This window comes from Rhineura floridana, chromosome 3 (genome assembly GCF_030035675.1).
Source record: "Rhineura floridana isolate rRhiFlo1 chromosome 3, rRhiFlo1.hap2, whole genome shotgun sequence".
In the NCBI taxonomy this organism is placed as follows: Eukaryota; Metazoa; Chordata; class Lepidosauria; order Squamata; family Rhineuridae; genus Rhineura; species Rhineura floridana.
In genome coordinates this window covers 212,875,971-212,888,717 of record NC_084482.1, presented here as the reverse complement: position 1 = coordinate 212,888,717, position 12,747 = coordinate 212,875,971, and the positions used below count along the sequence as shown (strand labels likewise).

The 12,747-nt window shown below is 48.6% G+C and overlaps 2 protein-coding genes across 2 annotated transcripts in view; one reads left to right on the top strand and one right to left on the bottom strand.

The window, feature by feature from the left end:
• The window catches only part of LOC133381502 (major histocompatibility complex class I-related gene protein-like), a 28,201-nt gene extending 20,999 nt beyond the window's left edge, over window positions 1-7,202 (bottom strand). Inside the window, exon 1 of the mRNA XM_061620666.1 lies at window positions 6,710-7,202. Coding sequence (XP_061476650.1) covers window positions 6,710-6,779 — 70 coding nt within the window. The 5' untranslated portion in view covers window positions 6,780-7,202. The remainder of the gene's footprint in view (window positions 1-6,709) is intronic.
• Window positions 1-12,747, top strand: part of LOC133378952 (antigen peptide transporter 2-like) — a 99,893-nt gene that overhangs the window by 25,337 nt on the left and 61,809 nt on the right. The gene's annotated exons all lie outside the window — the stretch shown is intronic.

Genomic DNA, 12,747 nt, shown 5'->3' with positions numbered 1-12,747 from the left:
GGCTGGTATATTTTTCCGCAAGGTGGTTTAACAGGGCACAGTGGTCAAGTGTGGATCTAGATTTTCTAAAACCAGCCTGTTCAGGGCATAAAATGGTCTCCTCCTCAATCCAGGAAGCCAATCTGCCGTTAAGATACCTAGCATAGAGTTTCCCAACGGTGAAGAGCAGGCTAATAGGTCTAAAGTTCTGGGGGTTATCCTGGGATCCCTTCTTATAGATGGGAATCACAATAGCATTGAGCCAAGTAGCGGGGATAAGGCCGGAAGTGTTTATCCATGTGAAGAGGTTAGAAAGAAGGGGGGCCCACCATGCTGATTGTGACTTCAAGAAGTCAGAAGGGATAGCATCAGGACCGGGGGCTTTACCAGCCTTCAGGTCTTTGATAAGTGAAATGATTTCGTTCTGCGAGACAGGGGGCCATGGGGGAAAGTCCAGGCGGTCAAGGCAGTCTAACTTGTTAGGTGGTGAAGACGTAGGCTTCTTGAACAAGTCAGAAAAATGTTTTTCCGAGACATGGGGGGGGATATGACAGGCGACCAGGTTCGAAGAGGACAAGGCATCCGTAACCAGAGCCCAAAAGATCTTGGAATTGTTAAGTTTGGAGGCATTAATTAATGCCATCCACCCAGTGAGAGTGGCTTGCCTCTTTTTGGAGACCAAAGGGGATTTATAGTATCGCTTGGCGGCGTAATATTCCGTCGGGAGATGATTGGAATTACTGTTCCTATAGGTGACATAAATTCTCCTCAAATTTTTCTTAGCAACAACACATTCATTGTCGAACCAGCGGGTGGAGCGAAATGGGCCATGAGACTTTAAATGATGAGGGTTGTGTTTTAAAAAAGGGTCCAGGGCGAGGGCCAAGTTGGAATAGGCAGCTAATTTAAGTTGAGGATCAGTAGTATTCATAATGCATTCTTTGAGCTCCAGAGCCGGAGGCGATTCTAGAAAAGCGGCTATCCTAGCAGAAATGCTTGAGGACCATTTAATCCTCCTATGTCTAAGAGAAAAGGAGTTATGGTTATATATAAAATTGGATTTTAAGTGGACTGGCTCCCAGGATAAGAGTGTCAACATTAATGGGAGGTGGTCGCTGTCCATTCTGATGCCCACTGTAAAGTAGGCAATAACACTGAATAAGGAAGATGAAACCAAGACATAGTCGACCACGCTACTGCCCCGGCCCGAAATAAAAGTGCATTCGGCACAGTCATTGTGCTTGTGGTGGCCATTCAAAATTGGCAAGTTAAAACAACCCGCCAAGAGCAGCAGGCGAGTGCCACCATAATTCATCTTTTGGTCTTTAGATGACCATTCATGGGAGGACAATAAATCTGTGAGATCTGTGGCTTCCCAAAGATTGGAAGAGAAAAGGCTGGTGTTATTGGGTCCTATCCTGGCACTGAAGTCGCCCATGATGATAAGGGGTATATAAGGATGGCGCGATTCAATGTCAAGTATATAGGTCTCCAGAGTCTCCCAAGCCGCAGAAACGTCCCTCCTGGCCGAAAAGGGGGGAATATAAACATTGATCAAAAGAAGAGATAGATCATTAGATTCTAGCAAGGCAACCATAGCCATGTTGCCGCAAGCGGGGAGTTTGGAAAGTGTAACAACCAGGGAGGTTGCATAAAGGATAGCCAGCCCAGCCCTGGGTCTACCTTTGCCCGTGGAAGAGGCGGCTGGGAGGTCAATGGAAGAGAAGCCTTCAAGGATGATTGTATCAATTGCCCAAGTTTCTTGTAAAAAATCACATCAAAATTAGTCAAAAAAGTTAGCAGGTCTGGCGAGTTGCGCTTGGAAGCCCAGCCAGCTATATTCCACGATAGAAAATTGAGCAGGGCATTAGAGCTGGTGGGGTTGGGCGGGGAGGGCTGGGAGGGAGGGCCTAGGGAGGGTAAATCAGAAGAACAGGCTATAGGTTGTCAGTGGAGCGCCTCAAGGTTGGAGTGGGCAGAGAGAGAGGCAAGGGTGTCAGGAGAACCCTATAAGGGGGGGAATTCGGGTTACCCAAGTCATCAGGAGTAAGTGAAACGGGTATACCTAGAGGCGCCCCTGGAGACCATATAGTGTTCAAAAAACCAGAAAAGGATTGGAGAGGTGGCTGGGGATTCGAAACCTGGACTGCCCCTCCGGCCTCAGAGAGATGATTGGGAGTGGGGTCAGTCTCAGATGCGCGCTGGTCCTCCGTTGGTCTTCCCTCTCTAAAGATGTTGAGTAGGTGGTCCTTGAAACGTTCAAGTCTCAGCAAAACGTCTAATTGGTCCTGGGGGGGTAACATGGCAAAAGAGCGGGACACCGTAATCTCAACCCCATTGGGGAAACCCTCAGGAATATTGGTGGAAAGGGTAGTATCTGGAGTGCCATCCACATGGCTCAACTGTATTAGGGGTAGGGGAGAAAGGCCAAATGCAGACTGGGATCCTGTCAATGCTTGAACATTAGGAAGTGGCAGATTACTATCCCTTCCATCTTGCCACAAACCAGAAGTCAATCGGTCATGGCGGAGGGAGGTTGACTTAGGACTAGGGAGTATGGTTCTGGAAGCTCCTGAAATATTGGGCTGGAAAACTGTTAGTGGGCTGGGGGGAGACATGTTTAAAAAATAATGATGCAACAGGATGCCGAACTTTTGTAGCTTCTCTCTAACGTTGTAGATCCGGTTTGCAATAATCGCTGAGTGGAAAGTAACGATAAGTCTCCAAGAACAGGAATAGGTAAATAGATTAGCCATATGGTTAATGTAGCTCATACGTTGTTTGGCAAGAAGGACCTGGCTGAAACAAGAGTCCAAGAAGGAGATGCTCGGAAAGGAAGGCTGGATGTCAGAATCTTTTTGATGACATATGACAACAAGTTTTCAAGGTTGTAAAACTAAATTCCAGGAGGAAGCACCTCAAGGAGGTGCTCGAGATGGTGTAGAGGGGATAGGTTTCAGCCTTGTCCTGAGAGTGGGGAGAGTTTCCGCCTGCCTGGTGTAGGCATAATTTAGCAGTGGTTGGTTCTTTATAGGCTGAGAAGAACTGGTCCAAGTCAATTCAGGCTTGGGAGGAGGTCTTGTGAGGGTAGATGCCGTGACTGAGTCCTTCCCCACGCAAGTAGCCCGAGGACTTAAAGGTTGATGGTCAGGCCGTTTTTCCTGGGAGAGACCTTCTGAGAAAGGGTTTTCTTGTAGGCAGTATCCTGATGGTGCAGAGTTGTCAGAGGGGAGTTAGAAAAGGAGTCCAGAAGATTGAATAAAGGCTTGAAATTCATTTTCTTGCCTGGATTAAATTTGGCATTCTTAATATTCTTAGGTTTTTTGGCTCTTGTAGAGGCCAGCTTGCGGAGGCTAGAAGCCTTGGAGGCCCTCCTAGGGGCCAGCTTGGTGGAACACATGCAAGAGATCGAGCTGACTGGCTGGCCTGGGTCGCTGGACTTATTGCTTAGAAGTAGACCCATAGCCTGGACCAGTGTTGTCAATAGGCGATTGGTTTCGGCAATGTACACTTTAATCAGAGTCAATTCCTCCAGCATTGAGTCATCTCTGGCCGGCAGGGGGGGGTTGTGGGTCTGCAACATTCTGTGAAGAAGGCGTCCCACGTATAGATTGTGTAATCAAAGATGGAGTTGAAAGTTCCTGCGATTCATGTAGTGAGTTGAGAGTTAACAGGTCGGTGAAGGTATCACCCCCTGGCAAGATAGGAGAGCAATTGAAGCCTGCATCCAAAAGCTCCTCTGCCAGGTTTTTCGAGTGGGAGTGTTCACTCACCAGCTGTTTTGAAAGTTGGCAATCTAGAGACCACTCAAGTGTCTCTCCTCCCAAGGAGTTTGACTTGGGGGGAAAGTACTGTGTAATCACGGGTTGTTGGCAATTCTCCTCCCCTCCAAGCAAGCCCATTTCTCTGCATTTCTGTCTTGTAAAAACCATTTAAACCCCCGAAACTCAGTTGTCGGGTGGGGGGGAGAAGGAAAGAGCAGACGGCTCCGCCAGGGCAAGTAAGTGAGGCACTGTTAACTTGATTACACTCTGCTATTCAGAAAAGCAAGCATTGTTGCTGCCAATCCTCAAAGTAATTCAGATGCGGACATTGGCAGTTGGCAGAAAACTCCAGCGTATTCATGCGAGACAGTAACATATCCAGCAGAGCAACAGAGATTCAGGCGATGCAGAAAGTAAAAGCAGAAGCCGGCAAAAGTAAAACTAAATCAAGAGAAGACTGGAACACGTCTTAACATGGCGACTGCTCAACCGAAAGTCCTCTATTCTGATTAGCAAGATAGCTAAATGTGGGCTGGATGGAACAACTACCAGGTGGATCCACAGTTGGCTACAGAATCATACTCAAAGAGTACTTATCAACAGTTCCTTCTCAAGCTGGGGGGAGGAAATGAGCAGAGTACTGCAGGGCTCAATCCTGGACCCAATGTTCTTCCACTTTTATTAATGACTTGGATGAGGAGCTGCAAGGAGAGCTTATCACTTCCCAGTCTCTCAAAAATACACAGTGATCCATCTGCAGGCTCCCTACGTCCCACTTCATGGGCAGATTAGGATAACACAAGACAGGATCCTCATTCCCACCAAGAACCACAGGCGCCTCCAACCTCCATTATCAGAGCCCCACAGGAATAAGACAAATACTTGGGGAGAGATTCTGGGGAAGGGAGGGGAGCTTAGCAACTACTCTTTGTTTTGCATTGAACATCTTTACGCTCCAGCCCCAAAAAGTTCAGGCCCTCAACAGCAGCTTTGAAAAGCCACAATAAGACTCATCCTGAAAGTACTAAAAAGCCAAGCTAAAAACGGTTGGAGTGGGAAGTCTTCAAACCCACGGGACAGCCTGCTTTGAACAGCACACACCTCCAAGTGAATAGTTCTCTCAGGAAGCCACAATTTCTCCCTCCAGCTTGGCTTCCTTACAGTCAACATCAAAAAAGAGCAAGAGGGGGCTGAAAGCCACTCCCAAGACTCCAGCCCAGACCCTCCTAGAGGCTTCCTCCAGTTCAAAACATAAGAGCTCAAAGCCAAACTGCCCCTGGTTTTACCTGGGATAGAAACACAGAAGGCTCCTCTCCATAAGCCTGGGCCCAAAGACCCACAAAACAGGGACCCCTAAAGTGAAGGACCCGAGGCCAGTTTTCCTTGCCACTCTTTGTCCTCTGGAACCAAAATATCCAATTTACTTATTTTTTTAAAAAAAATCCATGCTGCTTTCCGTAAAATCATATGTCCAAACCATTTATTAATAAAAACAACAGAAAATTAAAGAGAGGAAACAGCCCAAAATGCAACTAGACAATATTGTCCCCATATCTCCATTCCCCCCTTCTTCTGTTGCTCCCCCATGTCTGTTTTAGATTGGAAGCCCCTTGGGGCGAGGGACTGTCACACCTTTTCTTTGTAAATCATCAGGTACATAGATGGTGCTATAATAATAATTATTGTCTCCATCTAATTATCATCTAATTAAAACCAGCTGAATGCAAAGTGCATTCAGTCTCCTTCACCCGACAGAAAGGGAAAGGGGTTGCCAACCTCAGTGATGCTTCATGCCTCCCATACTTCAATCTAGCCCTGCTTGTGCCCCCAAATCCCAACCAAAAACGACACGGAGGGTGTCCTACAAACTGTAACAACACCCAGCAACACTTGTCAGTGGCCATCACCAGAGGCCGCGCAACTAAGAATGACTTCGCACCATTCTTTGTGCCTTAAGTCCTTGTACATCATGGGGGGAAACCAGAGTGCGCTGCTGATTTTCTGCCCTATTTCAACCCTTAATGCTCTTCCAGCCAGATCTGGGAAAGTTTTCGGGGTAGAGATGCTTCTTTCTCTAAGGATAATGGATGCCCGGCAGCCCCACAAGCCCAGCCCAGAGTCCAATCCACTGATGAGGGGGATACAGGAAGAGAGCAAGGCAAGGGGGTGGAGGGGTGAGGTTCAAGGGGAATTGGGGGCACAGTGTGCGTGTGGAGGGTCTTCAAGGGCCGCACAAAGGAGGCAGCCCGGCCCCTCTCTTTTTTCCCCAAGAGCTCTCTGCCTTCCCTTCGCTCTTTCTACCATTATTCAAGGTGCATCTTGGGGGGTGCCAGGTGTGCAGAAAGCAGCAAATAAAGGGTGGAGGCAAAGCGACCCCCCCTCCCCATCCACGAAACCTGCTTTTCTAGGTGGCGTCAAAATCCTTTTTTGTGCAGGAGGTATTAGATCAGGAGCAGGAAAAGGTCGCTTGGACCCACTTTTGGAAGGGAAAGGGAGGAGAAAAGGTGCGCCCATATCCGAAGGGGCAACATAATTCAGGGAAAGGGAGACACAACTTCTTCCCCCACCCCCTTTTATATAGCCTCACCCTTCGATCCCGGGCTCACTTTTGGGGGGCGGGGCACACCCGTATGCAAGGAAGCTGGGGGGCAGCCCCCCCTTTTTACAAAAAAAAATAATAATTACAGTATTTTTCACCACCACCCCGAACTTCTAGGCTGGCTACGAGCCTGGGGCGGAGACGGGAGCGCCGGGGGAAGAGCGGGACTCCAGATCAATATAGACCATCTCCAGCCGATGGGAACAGCCAGAGGACTGGGGCGGAAGCAGACCGGAAAGGGGACTGAATGCCTCCTCCCCCCCATTCGCCCCCAAATAAATGCGCTGCAAACAGGACCTCGCAATGGGCTGACTGCAAATTCTGCCCACCCCTCAAATGGGACAGTTTAGTCCCCGGAGATTCTCACCAGAACAGTCCCCCAGCAGGAAGGCAGCAGGCCCCAGCAGGAGCAAAACGGGCCATTGAAGCAGCCCCATCGGCTCGGGAAAGCCCCCAAACCTCGCGTCGTTCTCGTCGCATACGAAGCCCTTACTGCGAAGCGGAGGAAAGGCGCCCCAGTCTGGAATCCAAAACGAAAGCAGTAATTGGCCGAACGAGCAATATTCCACCAATCGGAAAACTGAGTGCCGATTCCAGCAGCGGTTGCTGGGTAAATGTCGTGCTTGCAGAAAAATGGAAAAAGAAAGGTGGCGGCGCCTTGTTGGGAATCGCCGCTGGCCGCCGAGAGAGCTCAATCCTCCCTCGGTTGGGAGGGGGGAAGGAGTCAACGCGGGAGCAGAAGGATCGGGTTCAGGTGGAGCTTGGAGAGGCCGGAGAGGCCCAGTTGCAGCCCGAAATAGAGATGGAATGGTTTTTTCTCTTTGAGACGCAGGCGGAGTCTCAACGCTGCGAGCAAAAGGACTGTCGCACGCCGGTCTAGCAGCGACTGGCCCAGGGGTGGGTCGGGGGTGCCCTCCCTATAAAATGCTAAATGACAATAGCCAAAGTCAATTTTCTTTCCTTTTTCTTGATAAATCTGCCACGCGCCACCTGGTCAGAAGCTGCAGAATAAGCCATCAACAGGATTTCCTTATTTTGCATCTCCAACAAAGCCAAATCTGACTAGCAACGGATGGTGGTTGTTTTTTTGCACTAGCAATGGATGAAACGCTCTTTTCGCAAGGGGTGTAGTGGCGCTGAGAGGAAACCTGCCACTTATTTCACAGCGATGAGGTCCGCTCTCCCAGGGGGCTGTTTGTTAAACCTTTGCATATCAAAGAAACCGTCTGGATGGCCAGCCAATCACATGCTGAATGTCAGGAGCCAAATAAATTTTATATACAGTACTTCTTCTGGGTAGATCTACGTGTCTTGCCCAGTCAGCAGAAGGAAAAAGTTTCAGAATAATCAAGACAATTTCTCGGGTTCCGCAACCTCCAATACCTCCCCTCCTACAACATTCTTGTGCTCGTTGGCTGAATTAGCTCTTGGGGGGGGGGAATTCCAGGAAAAGGTTTTTTGGCAAATCTCAGGCACGGCTGTGGGTTGCCAGTTTGCCCCTGAACTCGCCAATATATATGTGGATCACTTTGAATGTATGCACATTTTACAGGGAGGAAATATATTCAAAAAGTATATCACCTTATATAAGAGGTACCTGGATGATACTTTTATTATATGGGTGGGTACTGAAAAGACCCTTAAAGAGTTTTTACAGCACATCAACGGGGTCTGTGAGACAATAAAATTTGATATGAGTTATAATCAACTTAAAGTTCATTTTTCAGATGTGGAGGTCTCTATACAGAATAGGGGACTTGTCACCAACATATTTCATAAAAATACAGATGCTAATTCATTCTTACAATATGATAGTTACCATCCAATGCACATTAAACACAATCTTTTGTATTCACAGATGTTGAGAATAAGAAACTGTAGTGAAATTAAGGATTTCCACATACAGACAAGAATACACACAGAACAATTAAATAGAAGAGGATATCCATTGAAATCCCCGCTCGTGTCTCCTGGGTGTCAAGGGCCAGCTAAAGATCACCCCCACAGTGAGTGGCTCGGGGTTACCTGCCCTGCCACCTGTGTAGCCGTGGGCAAGCTGCATAGTCCCAAGGAGCCCAGTTGCCCCCCAGCTTCAGGGTCGTGTGGTCATGCACCCACTGGATATACAGATCAGCTTGAAATAGAAATAATGGTACAGTTTACACAGTGGGAAGCCTGGCTGAGAGTCCGGAGTCTGTGAGTTCAAATCCCCACTCGTCTCTCCTGGGCTCCAACAGGGGTGCTACGAAAGGGCGAGAGTCTGGGGGCGGGGGAAGATCAGGCTGAGTCCCCCATCCATCTCCATTGGAGCTGCCCCCTATTTCCCTTTGAGGGACTAACAAAACCCACTTTCACTCCAATAAGTGTTTTCCTAAACCCACACTGTTGGCACCATTTAATATCACTTACGCCCTTTGAACCCTTCTCTCACCGGTAACCCTGGTGACTGTGGGATACAGGCATGGCACACGGGTACCACATTTAACAAAGATCAAAGCATTTATTTGGCACAAGCACATGTACAGCACAAGCTTATGTGGCTACTTTAATGCAGCACTGTCTCTTCAAATACCAACAGCTTCTTTTACGCTACTGTTGGTAAATTGAGACAGCTTTGAGGAAACAGTTAGTTACCCTATTAAAACTTTTGCCAGGTTGCCCTTGTGTTTACTCCATCCCCGTCGAGCCCTTTTGGATGACTTTTCTTGCCGCCTCTGTTTTGAAGGGCAGGGCAGTTTTTGCTGCCTTGACCTGGAGTCTCCTGCTGGCTCTCCTACCAGACCCCAGAGTTTCGCATCCCAAACTGGGTCTTGCGCCTCCTCCCTCAGCACTGGAGGCAGGCTCTCCCCTCCTCTCTTCAGCCCCAGCCAAGTGATTTGGCTACTCAGGCAGACTTTGGCCACCAAGCCTTCTTCTGAGGGCAGCCTTTCCTGGCCTTTGGGTCTCCAGATGTTGCTGGGCTACTGCTCCCATAATTCTTGACCACTGGCCGTGCTGGCTGGGGCTGATGGGAATTGTAGTCCGGCAACTTCCGGGGACCCAAAGGTTGTGGGTCTTCTTTCTTCTTCCTCGATCCTCTGCTGGCTGTCTACCACAAACCCCACCCAACACAGACACAAACTTCCCCTGATGGACTAGCACCCGGCTCACGCACCTGGCCCCTCTAATCCAACCCCAGCCAATCACACTGTCCAACTAAGAATTCTAAACTTGGAACCACCAATCGGGAGGTGCCTGCCTTCTATTCTCCTTTTGCATACTGGATAGTTCCATCTCTAGCCCCTCCTCAGCTGTCAGTTGAAGTCCCCCAGTGACAGTTGAACCAACTTCCACCTGACCAATCAAAGACATTACAATCCAAGTGACAGAATGCATTACACAAGACCCATTAAAGTACAGTTTAAACAAAGAGGGTTTTTCCGCAGACACCCATCCATCACCATTGGAGTTGCCTCCCATTTCCCTTTGAGGGCCAACCTCACACGAGTCAGCATATTGTCAAGTCTCTGCCCTAAGTTAAATCCACCTTCCAAATCTCCCCTGAATTCACCCTCCCCGGCCTGATCCAACATCAGTTCTTATGAAGGCCCCACAGTGGGATCTTAGAGGAAGAAGATTCAGCTATGGAAGCAGAGGATTATGGGTTCCTAAATCTTTGGTTCTGTTTGTGAATATATATAGGTCAGAGTGTTTGTGGATATAGGAGGAGACCAATAAAACTGCAAAGCCTGGGAAAATAAGCAAACAGCACAATTAACGGAGTTAACATGTCCCTGCTATTTCCTTTCCCCTTGAAGTATAAACTTCTTGGGTGCAACCTCTGCCAGGTGACACTGACGCCCTAACAGGGTTGCCATAGTAATCTGCTGATAAGAGACTGATGATCAAAGCAATCCCTTTGTTTTTGCTTTACCTATAGGCTTGTACCAAATGTATGAAGGTAAGTCTCTTTAAGTTCTGTTACTGAAAGACTATAAAATGTCAGCTCAAGATCTGTTGAGAGTCAGAGTCTGCAGCAGATTTCCAGGTTTCTGCTCTTACTCTCTAGCGCGGTCTGTTTAATAAACTTGAGATCTGCTTCCTTGCAACTTTGCCTCAGAGTGAATTCCTCCACACGGTCAAGATGAGGGTGGGGAAGAGGACATGGCTCTAGTTTGTGGGGCAATGCCCCAGGCTGCTGTTAGGACCTGTGCAAATATGCAGTCATCTTTATGATGCGAAAATACAGACCAAAATATTGAATTACCTTCAAAACTGCATGACAGGATGTTTCTGTGGCCTCCAAGCAGGAAAACACTGTTTGGCATCTTGTTCTCCTCCACAGCAACACCTGCACAAAATGGCTTCCGTTAGTGGAAGGCAGTGGGAGGCTACCAGCAGACCAAACGTGGTGTGTGGCAGAGGAGAGGAAGGGGTGTCATCTGGGGGGAGGGAGGGAGGCCAAGGCCTTGAGGGGGAGATCCCAGCCCCTAGTCACTACGTTGGAGGAAACCACTCCTTCCCCTCCCCCTCCATGAATCCTTCTGCTGAAGTCCCTTACAAAGAAGAGTTTGCAAGAGGGGAGGTTTGGGGGTTTGAACCAAGGGCAGACTTGTGTTAAGAAGAGGCTCACATAGCACTGTGAATCCACTTTGAGCACTTTTTCACATCCATAATCCTGTAGTTTGCTGGTGGTCTAATGCACTTGTTGGGTTAAAATTTAAGAATTGCCTTAAACATTATAGTTTGCTTTATACCCTGTCCATATAAATGTGAACAGTGCCAGATTAGATTCAAAGTGACCCCTGACTGACTTTTGATATCAAGAAAGGTTTATTTCCTGGTGACCTGACCCTTACCTACATTCCAGTGGCTCGAATAATAAAAGCCGGTTTGAGCTGGAAACTTCACTATTATGTGTTTCTTATATCACATCCATGCCTATGACCTTGTTTATTGTTATAAATGTGCCTTGCATAGAAGTGTTATAAGTTGTTCCGCTGCCCCACAGACCTTCACTTGTGAAACCCTTTGATATGCAAGCGTAGTAATTTTCATGTCTGTCTCCTACTCATGGGGCACCCGGTTGCAGCCGGCCACCCCTTTACTCTTCTCTTTGTCGGTTCATGCAAAGCGCTTATCTCAAGAACTTGCGAAGTATGTAGACACAGAGTCTGAGAGATAGTCTTGATGTTTCCACTTTTGTCCTTCCCCCTGTACCCCTTCACCTCCTTGCATATACCCCAAAGCTATAATGTTTAGCATTTGCTTCTTTTGTATTTTATGACGTGAGCCCGATATTGTAAACTTCGGGGTAAGCCTATATAAACCCTTAAACACCAATAAACGAGGTTCCCATGCTGACCTGCTTCGGCTTGTAAGTATTGGGTCCCCTTTGCAAAGGTTTTTGTCTCGTGTTACTTGATCTCTGATAGTGGGTTCATTTGCACTCAACTCCGCACTCTTCCCGGGTGTAATAAGCGAGTTGGGGTTGACAGGGCGACTTGCGTGTTGGGTTTGGACCTAACACACTGCTGGAGAAAGTCATGATGCCCTTCTCCTGCAGCTGCTGAATGATGCAGCCGAGATGGGAGGAGGTTCCACTGCTTCCATCTCATGCATTTGGTTCCCTGGACGCTTGCCTGCCCGCAGGTCCCTCTCCTGAAATGGCTCCATATGCACCTTCTCCTCGGGGGGAGATCCCCGCTCCAGACATGGAACCATCTTCTTGGCTTCACTCCAGCCTCAACCTGTTTTTTCTCTCTGCAGTGTGACTGATGCTTTCTGTGCACCTCTGGGCTGGTAGGTCTCTTCCCCAGCACAAGAAGTGAGTCTTTCTGCATCACAAATTCTACTGTCCCCTGTGGGGATGTCCTCAATCCCACTGCACTGCCTGGGACCACTCTATACTTGGGATCCCTTCAGACTGCAGAGAGCTTAGTGGGGCTTGCTGCCACTTTCCTTCTTCCTCTCTAATTCCTGGGTCACCCAGTGAGTTGTGTGGGAAGGGGTAGGACGCTCTTTCCTGCATCTGGTTTCCTTATTGGTGAGGCCAGGCCTACGACAGGGTGGTGTAGTCATTTGGAAAGTGTCGACTAGGACTGGGGGGGGGGGAGACCCTGGTTCAAATCCCCACTCGCCCATGAAGCTCATTGGATGACCCCGGGTATATCACTGTCCCTTAGCCTAACCTACCTCACAGGGCTGTTGTGAGGAGAGACTACTTGTTTCCAGGGGTGACAGGAATATCTTGCTGGAGAAGTGGTGGGCAGGGCAGTCCTGGAGCGAGAGAGAAAGGGGAACCTGTGTCTCTTGCGGCTGAACTGTCTCCCTCTACCTCCAAGAGCTTCAGATGTGATTTCCTTCAGCTCTAGGCGGCCTGCTTGCTTTCGGGTGAAGCGTGTGCTGCGTGGCGCATCTGTTGTG